The following is a 20,889-nucleotide window of genomic DNA, read 5'->3' on the forward strand; positions in this document are numbered from 1 at the left end:
ACGGCATTACTTAAAGAAGCAGTTCACTTTTTATTTTTTTCGCCCCCCCGGGTAGCTGCTGTCAAGTATACTTACAGAAGATGATCGGTGTCCCGTTCCCGTCGGTCAGTTCCGTCCCGCGGTGCCGTTCACATCGGGCGCGCGCTCACTTCCGCCGGCTGCTGCGAGTCCTCTTCTCTGACCAGTGATTATACGCCGGAAATCACTCGCTTCCATGCATTCGCTATGGAAGCGCGTGACTTCCGGCGTTCAAATGACAAGGGAGAGAAGAGGAGTCACAGCGCCGGCGGAAGTGAGCGCGCGCCCGATGTGAACGGCACCGCGGGACGGAACTGACCGACGAGAACGGGACACCGATCATCTTTTGTAAGTATACTTGACAGCAGCCACCCGGGGGGGGGCGAAAAAAAATAAAAAGTGAACTGCTTCTTTAAAGGAGAAGTTCGGTGAAATTTTTTATTAAACTATTGTATTGCCCCCCAAAAGTTATACAAATCATCAATATACACTTATTATGGAAAATGCTTATAAAGTGCTTTTTTCCCTGCACTTACTACTGCATTAAGGCTTCACTTCCTGGATAACATGGTGATGTCACTTCCTGGATACGGCCCGACTCCCAGAGCTGTGCAGGCTGTGGCTGCTGGAGAGGATGATGGCAGGGGGACACTGAGGGACACAGGGCCCTGGAGGGACACTGAGCATTCCCCTGCCATTATCCTCTCCAGTCGGGTCGTGACATCACCATTTTATCCAGGAAGTGAAGCCTTGATGCAGTAGTAAGGGCAGGGAAAAAAAGCAATTCATAAGCATTTCCCGTAATAAGTGTATATTGTTGATTTATATAACTTTTGGGGGGCAATACAATACTTTAATAAAAATTTTCGCCGGATGTCTAAACACTGTGTGCCAAACCCTCTCTTCGCTAACACTAATCACAGTTTACTTCAGCTTGATGTCAGCTGTGAGACTAGTTTGCAAAGCGTAGCATAGCACAGCAAACCAGGCCCACAGAGGAGACAGAGATCATGTGCTCTCCGTCTCCAAGGGGAGGGGGGAGCACAAAGGAGTGAGACAGAGAGGACCAGGCACCACAGCATTAACGCAGCTTCAGAGGGGCAGAGCAGCAGCTGTATGCTAACAGCGCCATATCCATTATAGAAGCATATTAGGAAGTAGGATTTATTTTAATCTGAATTTAATACCTTAAAGAAATTCTTAACTGAAATACCCCTTTTAAAGTAATCGCACAAACCAAATTGTCAAATTTACCTAAAAGTAAGTGTCTGATTAATTTACAGTGCACATACCGCTTCTCTCCACACCAAACTCCTTGCCACTTAGGATGTGATGCAAAAGGCTCTTCATGTCAGATGGACTGAGGTTCATGAGGCTTTCTGTGGCTTCTTCGGCTGTAAAATAAGGAGACAATCAATAATATGAAAGATCATAGCTATATGTCATGGTTCTCAGGACTGTAGTAGCCCTTTAATATTTAATACAACTTTACATCTAGAAATTCACTGTGCAGAATAAGGCCATGTTCACACTACGTACACTACCGTTTAAAAGTTTGGGGTCACCTAAACAATTTTGTGTTTTCCATGAAAAATCACACTTATTCACCACCATACGTTGTGAAATGAATAGAAAATAGAGTCAAGACATTGACAAGGTTACAAATAATGATTTGTATTTGAAATAACATTGTTTTTACATCAGACTTTGCTTTGCGTCAAAGAATCCTCCTTTTGCAGCAATTACAGCATTGCACACCTTTGGCATTCTAGCTATTAACCCTTTAAGGACATGGCCCATTTTCGTTTTTACGTTTTCGGTTTTTCCTCCTTGTGTTTAAAAGGTCATAGCACTTGCATTTTTCCACCTAGAAACCCACATGACCCCTTATTTTTTGCGTCACTAATTGTACTTTGCAATTACAGGCTGAATTTTTGCATAAAGTACACTGCGAAACCAGAAAAAAATTCGAAGTGTGGTGAAATTGAAAAAAAAAACGCATTTCTTTTATTTGGGGGAAATGTGTTTTTACGCCATTCACCCTGGGGTAAAACTGACTTGTTATGCATGTTCCTCAAGTCGTTACGATTAAAACGATATATAACATGTATAACTTATATTGTATCTGATGGCCTGTAAAAAATTCAAACCGTTGTTAACCAATATACGTTCCTTAAAATCGCTCCATTCCCAGGCTTACAGCGCTTTTATCCTTTGGTCTATGGGGCTGTGCGAGGTGTAATTTTTTGCGCCATGATTTGATCTTTCTATCGGTACCTTGATTGCGCATATACGACTTTTTGATCGCTTTTAATTACATTTTTTCTGGATTTGATGCGACCAAAAATGCGCAATTTTGCACTTTGGGATTTTTTTGCGCTGACGCCGTTTACCGTACGAGATCAGGAATGTGATTAATTAATAGTTCGGGCGATTACGCACGCGGCGATAGCAAACATGTTTATTTATTTATTTATTTGTTTACTTTTATTTAAAACCTGGGAAAAGGGGGGTGATTCAGACTTTTATTAGGGGAGGGGGCTTTTTACTATTAACAACACTTTTTTTTTTTTTTTTACACATATACTAGAAGCCCCCATGGGGGACTTCTAGTATGTACACTGTGATCTCTCATTGAGATCTCTGCAGCATAGATATGCTGCAGAGATCCATGAGATCGGCACTCGTTTGCTTTCGGCTGCTGCAGCCGGAAGTAAACGAGTGCCGAGCCGAGGACGGCGCCATCTTGGACGCGTCCCCGGCCGGCATCAGTAACGGAGATCGCTCCTCCGGGACAAGGTCCCGGAGGAGCGATCTCCCCCACTAGACACCAGGGAAACGTTGCCTCCGGTAATCGGAGGCAGCTGTCAACTTTGACAGCTGCCTCCGATTAGCTAATTAGCGGGCACGGCGATCAGACCGTGCCCGCTAATAGCGGCGGTCCCGGGCTACACGCGGCACCCGGGATCGCGGCACTTCAAAGCGGGGCCGCCGCGCGGCCCCGCTTTGAAGTGCAAGTGAGGACATAGGACGTACCGGTACGTCCTATGTCCTTAAGAGGTTAATCTGTTTAGGTAAGCTGGAGAAATTGCACCCCACGCTTCTAGAAGCAGCTCCCACAAGTTGGATTGGTTGGATGGGCACTTCTGGCGAACCATACGGTCAAGCTTCTCCCACAACAGCTCAATGGGGTTCAGATCTGGTGACTGCGCTGGCCACTCCATAAGGGATAGAATACCAGCTGCTGCTTCTGCTGTAAATAGTTCTTGCACAATTTGGAGGTGTGTTTAGGGTCATTGTCCTGTTGTAGGATGAAATTGGCTCCAATCAAGCGCTGTCCACTGGGTATGGCATGGCGGTGCAAAATTGAGTGATAGCCTTCCTTATTTAGAATCCCTTTTACCCTGTACAAATCTCCCACCTTACCAGCACCAAAGCAACCCCAGACCATCACATTACCTCCACCATGCTTAACAGATGGCGTCAGGCATTCTTCCAGCATCTTTTCATTTGTTCTGCGTCTCACAAACGTTCTTCTTTGTGATCCAAACACCTCAAACGTGGATTCATCCGTCCACAACACTTTTTTCCTGTCTTCCTCTGTCCAATGTCTGTGTTCTTTTGCCCATCTTAATCTTTTTCTTTTATTGGCCAGTCTCAGATATGGCTTTTTCTTTGCCACTCTGCCCTGAAGCCCAAAATCCCGCAGCCGCCTCTTCACTGTAGATGTTGACACTGGTGTTTTGCGGGTACTATTTAATGAAGATGCCAGTTGGGAACCTGTGAGGCGTCTGTTTCTCAAACTAGAGACTCTAATGTGCTTATCTTCTTGCTTAGTTGTGCAACGCGGCCTCCCACTTCTTTTTCTACTCTGGTTAGAGCCTGTTTGTGCTGTCCTCTGAAGGGAGTAGTACACACCGTTGTAGGAAATCTTCAATTTCTTAGCAATTTCTCGCATGGAATAGCCTTCATTTCTAAGAACAAGAACAGACTGTCGAGTTTCAGATGAAAGTTCTCCTTTTCTGGCCATTTTGAGCGTTTAATTAACCCCAAAAATGTGATGCTCCAGAAACTCAATCTGCTCAAAGGAAGGTCAGTTTTGTAGCTTCTGTAACGAGCTAGACTGTTTTCAGATAAGTGAACATGATTGCACAAGGGTTTTCTAATCATCAATTAGCCTTCTGAGCCAATGAGCAAACACATTGTACCATTAGAACACTGGAGTGATAGTTGCTGGAAATGGGCCTTTATACACCTATGTAGATATTGCACCAAAGAACAGACATTTGCAGCTAGAATAGTCATTTACCACATTAGCAATGTATAGAGTGTATTTCTTTAAAGTTAGGACTAGTTTAAAGTTATCTTCATTGAAAAGTACAGTGCTTTTCCTTAAAAAATAAGGACATTTTAATGTGACCCCAAACTTTTGAACGGTAGTGTAAGTACCTTAGTAATCATGGCTGTTGTAACAATGGCCGTGATTTCTACGGTACTTGCGTAGTACTGCCTTCTAAGGAATCCTGGCCAGAGTGTATACACATAGTATACACACTGGCCGGGATCCCTAGCGGTGCCGCAAAAACAGACATGTCAGTGCTCCGGCCGCCGCACGCTCCATTGTGTGCAGCGGGGAATTCGGATGTGGGCGCACACACATGTGGGATGATCTCCTCTGACACCGGTTGTTCTGTGAACGGTCTCTTACAGAGTGTTAACATGGCCTTATTCTGCAGCTATTAAAGGCCCATGTTAAGGGCTGCATGAGCGATACAGTGATTGTTCGTGCGGTGCGATTTATCAGGTCTTGTCAAGGCACTGTAAAGGAACACAGATACCATTTACAACTGTATATTGGCCTGTGTAAAAGAAAGTGTAACATGGCAGTTCTTGGGCAACGATAACCTGCACAGTAGATATAAGGTTTCGTTCACCACCAGGATCCTCCATCACATAGTTTGTCAGGTTTGATGGGAAGAATGACACAACATACAATGTTATTCCACCTGTCAAAACAACAGACACCACAGCAGAACTTGATGGACCAGTTATAAGTCAAGTTAATGAGGGAAACCAACTTGCAGGTGTGAACAGGTCAACAGTTTTTTTTAGTACATTTTCAGGATCAAAACAGCAAAAGAATCATCCACGCCCAATCAACACAGCAACATAAAAATAAATCAACGGAACAAGTAAACATCAATATTCAATAGACAATGAAGGGCCCATAAACTTAAGGTGTGTGTAAACTGACATAGTCCTGCCACCCAGACCATTTAGGAATATGGGAAGAGGAGGTGCCTTGTCTCCAAGTGATAAGCCTTAGAACCTGCCACGTCAGGTCCAGACTTCCTGACAGGTACACTTTAATTTACTTGTTAAAAAGGAAAACACATAAACAATACCTAAAAGGTAAATTCCTAAATTGTGTACACACACAGAAAGGGGGATTGCCAAGTATATTTTTTTTTTTACATACTGTACACAAAATTATGATTAACTATGTTTTTCTGTACATGAAAATCAAACGTACTGAAATGAAAACAGTGAAACAGAAAACGCACTGTGAACCTAGCCTAAGCCATGAAGTCCATCTGCTAAGCCTTCAGGCAGAGTCTCATAGGATCATTGTTCACATATAGGGGAAGGTTTACTGCTCTGTCTTATAGTAAAATTCTCTTTGATGCTGATATCAAACCAATCAGAGCTTCGCTTTCATTTCTCATATTTCTGTGGTAAAATGAAAGCGGACCTGTGATTGTTATGGGCACCAATCTTACTATAACACAATCTCCCCCATAGTCTTTTGATCCCATTGGATCAGAATGGGGGTCGTGCACATCACAGTCTTATGGCACGTTCGCAGCCATAGAGACCAGAACTTCTGGATTAACAGAGGAAATCTCTGCTGATCCTGCAGCGGCTGTCATGACAGGTACACTTCAACTGTTATTTGAGATGGGTGTACCCCATTAAGGTTCCTATTATTTCCATAAAGCTAAAGCTTAACTACTAACTACACTGTGTGCACTGCTGTTATCTGGATTAATCCCTGTGGATCCAGAGAATTTGCAGGCACAATAATAGCATCATGCCCATGAATGAAGCTACTGTGTTGCTAAGAGTCGCAAAAAAAAAATATCAACGGGAATCCTGATTTCTTTTACACTGTAATTTTCCTGAACTTATATTACGTTCCAACCTCTATGCTTCAGCTCTGCACACTGTAAATTTATGTCTATACATAGAGGAAATTTTGTGCCACAAACCTTTCAGTAAATTTCACTTATGGACAGAAATTTTGCAAGAAATATCAACAAATCCGCAAGTGATTAAGCCGATTTTAAAATCTATAGCATTCTTGTCTCCATAAAGAAAAAAAGTCCACAGCATGTAGAGGAGATTTATAAAGTCAAAGCAACAACCCCTGGTGCTATCTGCAGTGACGGACGCATGCGGCAGCTGCACTCCCATTACCACCATGTCTAAGAACGCCCTACAAATGGATGTCAACAAGAGCAGGTGTATGACATTGATAGAAAGCAGCAGATTTTAGACTTTATTTTCTTACATTAGAAATGGTTAGAGAGGATAACTAAAAATATTTTATTTAAACCCATTCCCAATTATGTTGAAAGAAAAAATCCCATCAACTTATCCCTAATTGTTTTACCTGAACATTGCAAGGATTGGGACAGTTCAGTTGCCATCACTTGGATGATGAGCCCAATTCTCAGACGGAACATCTCGGCAAACAAAGAAGGCTGGGTCCTCATGTACATGGCCAGATACACCATGATTTCCTGTGGTTAACAACATATATCATTCCTATATTCCCTTTCACTTTGATACCACTGTATATTTTAAAAAACATTTTGTATATACAAAAGTAAAAAAAATTCATACCATCTATAAAGAAAATGCATAATACAGTTAATATAATATAAAGTTCTCCCAATATTATTGGGTTTCCTTACCTGCGTGAGGATAGATATAGTCATATTCTGTTCACTAGCATCTTCAATTAAAGCTATCAGCTTGTCATATGGGAGTGGCCTATAATATAGAAACCCAGTTTAAAGGGAATCTTTCAGCAGCTTTGAGCACTCAATAATGCTGCCAGTTCCATACAGAGGATGGGGGCCTTAAAACATATCTCAAGGTTGTATGCCTGAAAAAATCCCCTGTAGCATCAGGGGCACCGCTATCAAAAGGCTGCTCACAAGGCAGATCCTTTACAATAAGTTCCCAGAGCTGCTATCCTTATCCTTTGTATTGACCAGTCAGCTATATAGGGTTCTAACAACTGCTGACAGATGGCCTATAACCTCTTTGATTCTGATTCTTTTACACTGTAGAGAGGATATTTAAAGAAAATCTGCATAATGCCAATTCACCATGTTGTGGTGCTTTTTTGCCGTATCAACTGCATAAGGAATAAATTCCATTGATAGGCTAAAGAACATAAAGAACATACGCAATAATGGTCTTTTCCCGAGGTTCAGGAGGCAGCCCCACTGTGAGTTGTTTCTGATGAGACAGAAGATCTGTGCAGGCCTATGGGAGACAAAGCAATACGGCAAGCAATGAGAAAGACTGTGTAACCTGACAAATGTAATTAAAATATAGGAAGGATACAGGTTCAAACCATTGATAGAAGCGGTGATGTAAGGGATTTCAGTGTGCCTGTAATCATTAGTAAAGGTTAGGTCTATACACAGCATACATTAAAGGGTATGTGCTCTTCTGCTATTTTGTGCACAATGTTCCTTTGAAGACCTAGGCTTAAAGCAACAAAAATCCCTCGGTATTCTCATCCTGTAGTCCGCATTACTCCCCTCTGCCCCTGCTAACCTGCGCCAGGACAGAGCAGATTAGAGCTATTCATGCACAGCATGGTGTATGTCCCGGAGACTTAGGAGCTGCATTTTTCTCGCAGCTTGCACAGACATGTCAGTGTAAGGTGAAGGGGGAGCAGGGCATAGGCTCGCAGACCATAGCACAACAAGAAAGGAGGAACGTGCAGGTTCAAAATGTCAGTAAAAAGCTCTTGAGGTTGTTTAAAAAAAAAAAAAACAACAGATATGTCAACAGTTTTGATCAGTGGGGTTTTGGGTGCCAAAACCCCCACTGCTTACTTCTCCCTGTTTTAGCAATTGTTGGGGGTCACAGCACTCAGGCACCCGCCAGTCAAAACTTCAGACATGTCAAAAGATTTTTTTTTCTTTTACAATTTACATGACAATGTTGACACATACCATTTAATAATGGTGTGTTCTCAGATAAACACTGTTGAGTTAAGAACATAACTGGCAAGAATATTCCAGTGTTAAAAATAAAGAGGGTAATGGTGACAGGAGATTCATGGGAAACAGTCTGTGCCCCCCCCCCCCAAGTGTCTCTATTCCTATCACCTGGAACAGTCAGCTGCCTTTGCTGTGGAATCTGTCTACCTAGGCTGATGGTGGGCTACGTATGAAGCCTCAAAGACCAAGACTGGAGTCAACACTGCTAAAAAGTATGTAGAAAAAGAGGTGACAGGAAAGGAACAAACAAGAAACATGTCTGGTAAGCTGGTCCCTATGTTCTGTTCACAAACAAGGACAATAAAGCTTTAAGGATTGTTCCACACATACCTCATCCAAAGCTTCAACTTTCTTTTTTAGAATGCCTGATATACAACGTATGAGTGCCCATTGCCGTGTAGCGCCAACTTTCCCATAGAGTTCTATCAGCAGATCTTTTACAGTCACACCAGGCTGTCCATATATATGTGTGTCCCAATCCAGTCCTCTGTCAAGAAAGGAAAGTAAAGCAAAGTGAGAAATAAAAGAAGCGAACACTAAGTCTAAGAATGAGAGAATTTCCAGTACTAGCAAAGCTAAAGCGCTTCACTAGGTTCGGCGGTCGGCTTGTCACCTGGCTGCCTTTGAACTTCGTGCCGTTCCATGCCGCTACGCCCCAGGTGCCAGGAAAAGCTGAATCCAGTCCTGGGAAACTTCTCCCAGTTTACCAGTACTATATCCAGCTTTTCCAGGAAACCGGAGCGTAGCGGCATGGAGTGGCATAGAGTTCAAAGACAGCCAGCTGACAAACCAACCACTTCGCTAGTACTGTAATAAAATTGTGAGAAAGTACATAAACTCACTTCATGGAATATAAGATATACAGGATGTTTGCTTGTTCATGGACATTATCTGTATCCCGGAAGACATCAACCAGGGCAGTAAAATCTGTTTTCCCTGACGTGTCCTGAGGAAGTTGCATCTCTGCAAGGCTGGCTGGCATCTTGAAAAGAATATAAATAAAACTTATACAAAGCAACTACACCAATGCAACAGCATCAGAGACATTCCAGATAAATACCTGTATTAATACAGCTAGGGACCATGCAGAGCAACCACCATATGTAGATCATTCATAACACCTAGAACTTTTAGGGCATGTTCACATGGCTGAAATGTGGCCTAAAAAGTCTCCCTAAAAATCCATGCAAAATTCGCAGTGCAGGTTTAGATGGGTTTAAAACCATCCACTGATAGAAATAGAAATGTATAGAAAAGTGACACCTACTAGTGGCACCAGCCTATGCCCACTATCCTGTGTGCCCCATTGACGTGGGCGAGAAAGTCCCTTTTTTCCCCGCACAGAAATATTTTGGATTATGCTTTAAAATCAACGCATATTTAAGCCATGTAAACGAGGACTATTTGGTGACGGACCGTATACTAGAACCCCCACTATCACATGAGAGAACAGGCAGAAGTTCTACACTCCTCAAGTCAATGACAATATAAGTTCAATGATGCCTGTTAATGGAGAATGAGAGGGGGTCCCTCCAGCAATTAGTGGCGGTCCCAGCTCACAGACATCCAATCACAAAAAGATTTCAGACTGGAGGTACATTTTAAGGACATAATATGATGAATCAATGGCAAAATTCAGTACATGAAAATGAATCCCTGTTCTATAAGAAACAAAGGATGGGGACATTTACCTGGAGATTCTTACCCCCTAGTGTAAATGACTGTTACCTTGCTGGTTTGCTGTTTTTGGGGTGTAACATTCAGCAGGTCGAGGGCAGGCTGTGTAGCCTGAAACAACTTGGTGGGCAGGTACATCTGTACATCTAGAAGGTAATGTACAAAGGATAGTGAAGACCGTGATTCACTTTAATGGAAATAAAAAGTAACCAATGGTCCATGGCTATCTAGAATAAAAAGCCATGAGCCATATAGCACTGAATTCTATGGTAACGCCTGCTAACGTTCATAGCAGAGCAGTCACTGTGGATACTGATATAGGACAGGAATAGCAATCCTGTATAACAATGCTGCCCAGAGTTAGGGGCCAGAAGTGTTTTCACAACCGTCAGAGAGGGACACTGCTTCTACTAAACAGAACGGAAAATAAACTACATACACTATTCTGGAGTGAAGAGCCCTATTCCACCGGACGATTATCGTTTGCATAATCGTTAACGATAAACGATTCAAACGACCGCTAATACGAAAGACCTGAAATTGTTCAACCATTTACATGGAAAGGTAATCGTTACTTATGATCGTTCTTGCGATCGTCTTGTCGTCGCTATTGCGTTCGTCACTACTGCGAACGACCGAACTACTTCTTATTCAATGCGAATGTTTTGCGAACGAGCAACGATAAAAATAGGTCCAGGTCTTATTAAACGATCAACAATTTCTCGTTCGGTCGTTAACTGCTATTCAAACAAACGATTATAGTTTAGATTCGAACGCTTTAACGATAATCTGAACGATAATCGTCCGGTGGAATAGGGCCCTAAGCTAAAGTGGCTTTTCTATAAGCCTTCAGAATGCTCTCTTTGTATTTGCTGCATAGGGTGAAAAAGGGACATGGTGAAGAAGCACCTATAGTACATTGTGAGGCTGCAACTAGAGACTAAGGGTGGTATTACACTGGACGATTCTTCGGCGATTAACGATTAACCATAAACGGTCCTTTCCTGGCTGATAGACCAGGGAACAACTGAATGTGTTATTACACCGAACTATGTTCGAACGATTTGTTAACGATCAAAGATGAAAATAGGTCCAGATTCCATCAAACAATCAACTATTTCTCGTTTAATCGTTGCCTGCTATTACACAAAACGATTTTTCGAATAATAATCTTCGCGTGTAATACGGCCTCTTAAATAAGAAAAGATGGATACTTGTAAACATTTTTAAAGGTAAACTATCAGCAGGTTAGGAGCATCTAACCTGCTGATATGTCCCTATAGCTAATTTTTGTGTACTCTGAAGTTTTATTCATATGCTAATGAGGTCGTTTAGTGCATTTGGGGCGGGACTACAACGCTCAGTCCACCCCTTTTAATAAACATTTGGGTGGCACTTTGCATTGGCGTCACTCCGGTGCTCATTGCTGCAGAGTGATGGATAATTGTTCATAAGGCGGGCAGATCAGTGAGGGTTGTAGTCCCGCCCTCAGGGCACCAAACTTCTTTATTAACATATTGATTAAAGTACATGAAAACAGCACCAAGAAACTTATTGTCATTCTCAGTGCTCTGTGCACAAAAGGGAGATATCAGCAGGTTAGATGCTCCTAACCTGCCTATAGTTTCCCTTTAATTTAATTCCTGATATGTGTGAGCTCTGTTGGAGGCATTGAGCATTTGCCGGAATGATCATTCTAATGAATATATGTTCCCGATCACTGCCCAGTGTAAGCACGCTTGGCGATCAAACGATAAATGTTCAAACACCAGTTCATCATGGATCACATCTATTATCCAGACACAGAAATGACTGTTTGCTGTGTAAACAGTGAATATGCTACGCCAATATTGTGAAGTGGTTTATAGAAAAGACCACACAGACAAAACACTGTCAGGACCATTGGACCATGAAATGAAAGTAAATGAGTGCCTATTATATTGTCAACCAGTTCTGGCCATGGCAGTAAACTTTTCTTAAGAAGCATTTTGGAAAAGCTGATTGCAAGGTTAGGTGGCCATACAGTTTCCATAGCTGTCAGCCCACACTTAAACATCAATGTGATCTTGGTGCGGAGAGGAGGAGGACACCACTGCCAGACAGTGCCTATAAGCAGTCTCAATAAAAGGTAAACATGGAAAAGCTAGCAAAGAGGTAGAGACAAAATATCTTACCCTGAATATTGAGATTCTTGGCTTTAGTGCGGAGGGATATAATATCTCGCGTGCTATGAATTGCAGCACGAAATCGATGCAGTCCCCCCCTCTGTGCCACAGGTGTTGGTCGAGGTGCAGTGGTTCCCAAGAGATGGCTAAGATACTGAGCTACTTCATCCTCAGAGTCTTCTGCAATAAGTATAAAAACGTGTATGAAAAAATGTCAGAGATAACAAATCTGAAAACTAAGGCTACCAAGGAGTAGTGGCTCACACAATGACAGCAACAGAGTTAGAGGATGTGATGCAGCACTAAGGAGCTATGTTAGTGTCAGGCAATGCACTCCAGCCAGTTACATGTTTAGGCTCATGACACTCAGATCTGGCGTCTTCCAATTTTTTTCTTAACTAACAACCCATCTTCCCAAATGATGAAACTTATCATCCTGCACTTTGAAACATAATGACACAAGGAGCCTCCCTCCAAGAGATGATCACCATTTTTTTCTCCCACATTGGCTGACTGCATAAGATGCTAAAACAGCCTTGCCATCACTGGTCCTGCCATATTGCTTGATCTTAAATAGAACGTGTGCTGGGCTTTGTGCAGAATTTCCTCCTATGTACACTGGGAAATGTGAATATGGCCTGAGGCATACTTTTAATCTACCAAAACTTTATCAATATGATGATCATTATTACTAAGATGCAAAGGCGTAACAAAAAACAGACAGCCTCTCGTATAAGGACATTAGAATGCTACTTATTCCTTGTTTTAGTATTGCCTGATTGCGCCAGCCCTCCTTCTATCTAGCATGTGTCCACGTCACTCCTCTCCACCTCTCTTACCATCATCGGCTGTCGGAGCCGCATGCAGAGGCGTTTCCAGCTCCTGCACGATGATTGACTGGCCCCCGAGGTAGCCATTCCCCCCGATCTTACCCTCCACACCAGGGTCCATGAAGCTAAGGTGTTTGCAGCATGATGTGGTCAGAAAGTCTGACAAGCGTCCTGTCTGAATTCTGTAATCAGATGGAAAAATACTCCAGTTAAGGGTCCATTCACACATACAGGATCCACAGCAGATTTTGAGCTGCAGATTTATTGTTGTGTTCAGTCTATTAGTTCCATTCATATCTGCAGCTTCAAATCTGCACCATCAAATCTTATGCAGATCCTATGCATGTAAATGTACCCTAAAGGGGTATTTCCTATCCACAAGATAGGTCATAATTCAAGATTGGGGGTGGGATGGTGATGGGTGGGGTCGGACCGCAGGGAGTTCTATTGATTTTCAGAACAGAGCGAGTGTTTGCTACCAACCGAGCAGCGAGTCATGCATGCACAACGTTCGGCTACCTTTGGCAGCTCCATAGAAATTAATAGGGTGGTGCGGTTAGGCTGCGTTCACACTACGTATATTTCAGTCAGTATATGTATATTTCAGTCAGTATTGCAACCAAAACCAGGAGTGGATTAAAAACACAGAAAGGATCTGTTCACACAATGTTGAAATTGAGTGGATGGCCGTCATTTAATGGCAAATATTTGCTGTTATTTTAGAACAACGGCTGTTATATTGAAATAATGGCAGTTATTTACTGTTATATGGCGGCCATCCACTCAATTTCACCATTGTGTGAACAGATCCTTTCTGTGTTTTTAATCCACTTCTGGTTTTGGTTGCAATACTGACTGAAATATACTGACTGAAATATACGTAGTGTGAACGCAGCCTCTATGTGTAAGAGCCGCCGCTTTGAGTATCACAGGGGATCCAAGTGGTCAAACCTTGTTATCGAACACCTATTTAAACTTGGAATACCCCTTTAACTATAATTCTATCACTGCTAAAATAAAGAGTAGGTTTTGTATCTAACCTCTACAGAACTTAAGCTTTAGCACAATGAACCAAATCAAACCAGTATATCATACCTGGCTCCACCAAAGTATCCATCCTGGAGTTTCCTGAGAGTGGCGAGTACAGCTGGATCCAGGGCCGTGCCTGATGCATCTAAGGGGATGATAAGGGCATAGTACAACTATATAAGAAGACATTGGTGATTTCCGTTCTTAGACCACCAAAGATTTGTAGAATAAAGTTAGCATTCAAACTATCTAAGGCTATATCCACATTAGAAAAGGGCCATGGAAAATAGACTGCTCTGGTGACTAGCAGACTGCATTTGTTCCATTAAAATTAAATGTGTTTGACATGGGAAGGCCTTTCTGCCAGTATGTCGGCATAAGCCTGGAACATAAAGCCATTTTCTAATGTGAACATTGCCTTAGCTGTGCATAGATTTCTTTTATTAAAAACTGGACATAAATGCAAGCATGATACTACACAAATAAATAGCCACTTGCTTAGACGGCTTTTCTGTGCAGTCTCAAAGGGATCTTATTCTGCTTAGATTATTACCCCTTTGTCCTGGTAATATCCCTTTTATTGTATAAAGGGGAAAAAAAACTAATTACAGTATTATTTGTAACAAAATTCCCTTGTAAGAATGTGATGGTAGTAATGGCCACGCTTATGATTACCGAGCATGGTGTGTGAAATGGGAAAAGTGATGGTTGGTCTTCCTATCATTTTCCAGCGACTACACAGGTAGGACAAGTCAGTGCGCAGCATCTCCACGATCATCCGGTTATCCAGAGCAAGGTAAAACTGCTGCTGATCTATGAACTATATTGCAATAAAGCTAGGTCAGTGTTCACATTACAGTACATACATATAAATGTTTTTATATAATAGGTTCAATATTAAGTTTATAATAAGCAAGTACTGGAGAGAATATTACAGCTATATGCCATAGAGAAATGATATATGCCAGCTATAGGGCTGTAACATATGTCTATTTAAATACCTGTGGAGTAAAAGCAAAAATGTTCTGGCGTATGGTATACAATTTTGAGGTACCCAGGACCCCCATGTTCCTGTAGGGTCTTCCGGTCAGTTTCATTTTTTTGTTGCGACCTGCGTTAAAAAAAAAGAACATAAAAGTTCCTTAACCACTGCCGGGCTCTAGGGCCAGTTTCCTTATCTGACATTTTCTATTTTTATTTTTCAGTACACGTGGATTTGAAATCCATATTTTTTTTTGTCATACGTAGGGCTTTACTTCAGCTATTTATATTAGTACATTTTTTTTTTTACAAATAACACAAAAACAGCCCATACCTAGGTGTGCTTTTCATCAGTGACAAGCTGTCATTAGGAGTGGGGTTTTTTTGTTGTTTTTTTTTAACTCTTAACTGTGTAATTTTTTTTCTATTTAGTATATATTATATTATAGGTTTCTATTTGCTGTAATGTGTCCCCCAATACAATAAACAATACCACAGTCTCCTGAACAACCAAGAAAAATATCGCTTGGGCCCAAGGGTATTTACCGATGTTGTGACTAAACTGGAATCTCATATGTATGTTGGTTCATACAATCTAAGTAATATACCTTGGTTAAATAAGAATGCTCATACACAGATCTACTCACCAAGCCGGGCATAGATGTGGCTCAGAATCCTAGCTGGCTGCACTCTGATGGGGTTCACTCCCGCCACTGTCTCCACCTCAAATTCATGCTTATGAAGGATATCTCGGATTTCTTCAGTCTCTGCTAGGATGCAAACTGTAAAAAGATGGAGATCAAATTATTATACTGACTTATGTTCTTCCCCACCCCCCAACAATTAGACATCTATCTGCCACGACTATGTATATTACATGTAATTTTATATGGTGTTGTATGTAGAAGTTATCACTACCACCTGCATAGAATATAGTAGCTTAAAACCCTTTCAAGCAAAAGTCAGTAAATTTACTGACCTGCTTCAGATGCTCACTGTTTACACAAACAATGACCGGAAGCTGCAACTAAACTTTCAGCTGATAGCTGACAGTTTAGTGTAATTGCCACTGGACCTCAAGAGGGGGTCCAACATCGGCAATTGCCGGCATTGGTGGATAAGTAACGGTAATTGGTTTTGTAAAAAACACATAGGATTACATTGGAATCTCTGGAAAGAAAATGCGAATTTTAACTTTTCACTCTTACTTTGCAGTTATTCCTGTGAAATGCCCAAAGGGTTACATAACTGAATGAATGTAAATTTAAACACTTGAAAGAGTGAAGATTTCAAAATGGGTTGAATTGTGTTTTTTTTTAGTTTTTTAGCCTCTAAAATATACTCCAAAACTGAACTGGTGCCTAAAGAATTTCTGAGTTTGAAATTTTCACGAAAATTTAGAAAATTGCTACTAAACATTTACGGCCTCTAACATCCCAAATAAGTAAAAGCATGTTCACCAAATGCATTTAAAATAAAGTAGACATGTTATAGATATGAATTAATAAATAATGAATGTAGTATTACTATTTTCCTTATTGGCAGAGACTTTCAAATGTAGAGAAATGCGCTTTTTTTATATTTTTAACATTTTGGAGTTATTCACAAAAAAATTCTAAAGCTATCAACTCAAATTTACCACTAACATAAAGTAGAATATGTAGCAAAAAAACAATTTTGGAATCAGAAGGATTGGTAAAAGCATTCCCAAGTTATTGATGAATAAAGTGACACAGATCATATTCATAAAATTTGCCTTGGTCCTGAAAGGGTTAACAGAAAAATGTAATCCAACATAGTCTCTATTTGTCCCAGGTCTATGGTTATTTTTCAGCACCCAGAAAATGGTTGCTTATCTTGGCTCGATTAAGGATAAACCGAAATTTTTACCCATTGGCTATATGGAAGCACACAGGAGAAATATGGTGCAAACCTGGGTGCTAAGCTCACTACGAACAAGAAGGGTGCCATCTGTGTCCTACAGCTAGTCCCTGCCAGAATGCCAGAACTGCTATTATATGGTCACCCGCCAACTATAGACAGCTCTGTTGATGGAAATATAAAAAAAAGTTAAGGGTGTCTGAATTTTTACACAGTAGAAGCACTAGTATTCAGTCACACCAATCACTCTTTCATGCAATGCAAGTATGAGCTCAGGGCATCTATTAACCAACCTTGGACAACCACGTCTGGTTTGGGGACAGTAGAAAACCTTCTATTAAGGGGATCAATTTCTCCAGGAGCCAGGAAACCCTGTGTATAGAGATGGTGCAGAACAGTAAAGAGTAGAAAGGTTACACTAAAGCAGGTAACAGGGATGCTGAAGTGATACTGTCACCCATTGGTGATAGCCATGGCTGCTGCACATTGTACAGTTATCTTTGTTAGTATAGTTTGTGTCGCCCTTTTGCAGAAAAATGGTTTTAAAACATTACATAGTTAGTATGGTTGAAAAAAGACGCATGTCCATCAAGTTCAACCAAGGAGGGGATGGATACAGAGAAGGGGTACGGATGATGGGTAGGTTCTACACATATACATTAATGTTATTTTGTTCTAAGAACTTGTCTAAGCCTATTTTGAAGCCCTCTACTGTTTTTGCTGTGACCAGATCCTGGGGTAGACTGTTCCACAGATTCACTGTTCTTATGGTAAAGAAGGCTGGTCGCCTCGGAGGTGCAGCATTGGTGCCACCGGGTCAGTCCTTATTTCACTAGGGTCAGGATGCCACCCGCACAACGTCACAAAGGGAGGTGGGGGGCGCAGATTACAGTGAAGGGGGGGGGGCGTGGATTTAAATGCAGGTGGGGCATAAATTACAGCAGGGGAGAGGCAGATAGAGGGCTGGGTGCAACCTGACCCTAGTGACACAAGTGTCAAAGAAAAGGGACTAAACGTCAGAGAATCCCTGTCTTGGTGACTGTCATTCCAGTGGCACCAACATTTAAAACCATTTTTCTGCAAAAAGACTAAGGGCGGTATTACATGGGAGGATTACCATTCGAAAAATCATTAGATCGTTCGGATTTGACCAATAATCGTTTAGTGTAATAGCAGGCATCTATTAAACGACCAACGAGAAATCGTTAGTCGTTTGACTGTAACTGTGCAGCAGCCACTTTTGTGGCGGCGACTGCTGCAAACGTCACCCATGAAAACATGAGTGACAGTATCACTTTCATCTTACAGAGACAGTAGTGCTGTGCTAAGAAACGTCTATGTGAAATAAACAAATACATCAGAAATCACTTAAAAATGCTTTTTATGATAAATATTTATGAAACATTGATAGGAGATTCCATAAATGTTTGAAGAGTTGAGGTCTACATTGGGGAGAATGGAGAAGCCCGAGCATGTAATATCTGTATGCCTCAAGTGTTATACAGAATCAGCCAAGTGAAGAAACACAGCGATAAAACATTTATAGAATATCTTACTGGCAGGCTATAAAACCACTTAAAGGGGTAATTCAGGCTCACATAATTGATGCTCATTTAAAAATATAAAAGTCATCAACATACTGTTGTTCCTGATAGTAGACACTTTCTAGGCTTTGGAGGACTCCCCACCCCACCAAAGTCCCAGCAATGTGCCCTCCTTGTGCCAAAGACAAGCATTTCATTTATATAATCTCTGGGGGCTCAGCTAGCTGTATTATTTGCATTCAAGCCCATCCATGGATCACCCACATGCCACTTTCTTAGAGATGTCTGATGTTAGGAGATGTGCTGCTTAAATGCAGATGCGACTGAAAACCAAAGGGACTGCTTATCCATGCAAGGCAGGGGAGAGAAGGAGCAGAAACAAGGAGGACAAGGAGGAGGACTTAAGCCCCTCCAAACCATTTTCTTATTGACTCATCCTGAAGGTTTTACCACTATGTCACTATTTTTTTCTTTCTTGGTGTTCTATTCAGAAAATGAGGCTGAATTAGTAGTATGTACTAGCCAGGGACTATCACTTCCTTATATTCACAGTAAGGGCCCGTTCACACTACAGAAACAGCAGAGAGATTCCGTGTGGAACCCCCTGCTCGCACTCGTGCAGAATCCTGCCTTCTATTTGTTTGAATGGGAGAGCTTGCGCTCCTCCGCTCTCCGAGCCTCTTCCATCTTGGTACCGATTCCGTAGTGTAAACGGGCCCTTAAGCGACCAACCCATTAAAAGGAAATGACATACTCCTACTCACCTCAGACATTAGACAACCTAGAATATACAACGACTGCCCCCACATGTGTGGCAGTTTTCCCATGGGTATGCGGTCCACTGTGTGAGGATTCTGGTACTCTTCTTCAACCTGCAAACCAAAGTATAAATCAAATCAAACCTCAGCACCTATAGGCAGTACACTGACTGGAGTGCAGGATGCTTTACCATGTTCTCTGGCACACTGTACAGTTCAGGAACTAGGCGAACACCATGTGGTCCCTTGATGAGAACACTTTCTATTGCCTCTCTATATTCCTGTACCTGATTAAAAGAACACAAAAGTAATAAAACTACACACAAATAAGAAAAAAAAATCACAAGATATTGTGTTTCACGACTTCCAGGTCTTACCTGCTCCAAGTTACCGAAAAAAATCCCATCTAGGATTAAGTAAGTCCAAAAGAGAGGCCACTCACACTCAATGTTCTCAAAGAGCTTCAGCTCTGCTGGTTCATAGTATAACCTGGAGGCATCCTGGTAAAAAACAACAGTATAGCATTGATTATGGAGAATCTCTATGTCTGATAATAAGCAATCCCAAGGATCAATTCATTTCTCAATTCTATAATAATACACTGATGATATGGACTGCATTTATACCTCTTTTGGTGTGCGGTAACCATCGCGTAAAAACCGGCAACAACCATACCGTCCCTATACAATGTGGGGGGAAAAAAACATGAGAATGCAGCCAAAGATAATACAGTACAACTAAAGCTTTACAGGAAAACAATAAGAAATATACTCTGTAGTATGACCTACTCATTGCTGCAGATTCCATCCACTGCATTATCCTAAAAGCCAAAGTATAATAGTAATAGTAATACAGCATGTGAATGTGTACTGCAGGAAAATCCTCAGAAAATAGATTTAGCTGGAGCTCGGGCAATGATTTATTATTTGTGAATTTATTAGTGCAGTCTCTGTGGTCATAATGGGTAAAGGGTATACAATGACATCACGGTCACATAATTCTGAGTGCACAGGCTATAACAAGGGGGTAGGAAAGAATATAGCGGAGTGCAGAAGTAGTAAAAGCTCACCCTCTCACCTCCAGCATCTTGTGTGCTTCTGGCAGTCTGACCAGGGTGGGAATTGGGAAATGTTGCTGCTAATGGGGTAGGATTTTTTTAAGGGGAAAAAAAACAAACACTTTTTTAGCAAAGGAAAGAAGAGGGCTGGGGAAGGTCAATGCTGATGTTGGGAGAGAAAGGATGGAAATGGGGAACGTGCTGCTGCCAGTGGAGTAGTGGGTGGGAATGGGGACATTGAAGCTGCTGGGGAGGCATTTTGTGTGATGTTTTGTGGTATCTGGCAATTCTAGAGAGGTATTTTGTACTGTCTTGCAGTATCTGATGCTGCATTATATGGGGGGTTCCTACCAGTGAGGCTGTACAATCACCATGGAATAGCTGAAAATAGTCTGAGGAGTCCTGCCTTACACTGATGGTTGTACAGCTGAGAAGGTGATAAAACCAGATGTCTGTACTTCGGTTATGTGATACCTGTAACTTGTCTATTATTTCCTGCTTGGTAATCTGAACCAGCTGAGGATCCTCCACCGCAAAGGCTGGAAATGAAATGACAGAAAGGACTCCGGCATCAATCTCCTTTGATGTAGAAGCTCTTGGAAGCATTGACTGCAGAATAGACTAGAAGAAAAGAAAGAAACAA

At 41.6% G+C, this 20,889-nt stretch overlaps 1 protein-coding gene across 8 annotated transcripts in view; it reads right to left on the minus strand.

Moving 5' to 3' along the window:
- PHKA1 (phosphorylase kinase regulatory subunit alpha 1) overlaps positions 1–20,889 on the minus strand; it is a 65,784-nt gene that overhangs the window by 9,096 nt on the left and 35,799 nt on the right. For 5 of the 8 annotated variants that reach the window (XM_069985833.1, XM_069985832.1, XM_069985831.1 and 2 more), the window contains exons 9-28: positions 20,721–20,867; positions 20,267–20,326; positions 19,816–19,869; positions 19,567–19,689; positions 19,381–19,476; positions 19,196–19,303; positions 17,181–17,259; positions 15,654–15,788; positions 15,027–15,136; positions 14,701–14,845; positions 14,092–14,170; positions 13,006–13,178; positions 12,176–12,346; positions 10,053–10,147; positions 9,167–9,306; positions 8,655–8,811; positions 7,496–7,575; positions 6,996–7,074; positions 6,692–6,821; positions 1,311–1,412 (exon numbers count right to left, since the gene is read on the minus strand). In XM_069985833.1, the coding sequence (XP_069841934.1) occupies positions 1,311–1,412; positions 6,692–6,821; positions 6,996–7,074; positions 7,496–7,575; positions 8,655–8,811; positions 9,167–9,306; positions 10,053–10,147; positions 12,176–12,346; positions 13,006–13,178; positions 14,092–14,170; positions 14,701–14,845; positions 15,027–15,136; positions 15,654–15,788; positions 17,181–17,259; positions 19,196–19,303; positions 19,381–19,476; positions 19,567–19,689; positions 19,816–19,869; positions 20,267–20,326; positions 20,721–20,867 (2,263 nt within the window). The remainder of the gene's footprint in view (positions 1–1,310; positions 1,413–6,691; positions 6,822–6,995; positions 7,075–7,495; positions 7,576–8,654; positions 8,812–9,166; positions 9,307–10,052; positions 10,148–12,175; positions 12,347–13,005; positions 13,179–14,091; positions 14,171–14,700; positions 14,846–15,026; positions 15,137–15,653; positions 15,789–17,180; positions 17,260–19,195; positions 19,304–19,380; positions 19,477–19,566; positions 19,690–19,815; positions 19,870–20,266; positions 20,327–20,720; positions 20,868–20,889) is intronic. The other 3 variants (XM_069985835.1, XM_069985836.1, XM_069985834.1) reach the window with 3 other exon arrangements.

This window comes from Dendropsophus ebraccatus, chromosome 10 (assembly GCF_027789765.1).
Source record: "Dendropsophus ebraccatus isolate aDenEbr1 chromosome 10, aDenEbr1.pat, whole genome shotgun sequence".
NCBI classification, from domain to species: Eukaryota; Metazoa; Chordata; class Amphibia; order Anura; family Hylidae; genus Dendropsophus; species Dendropsophus ebraccatus.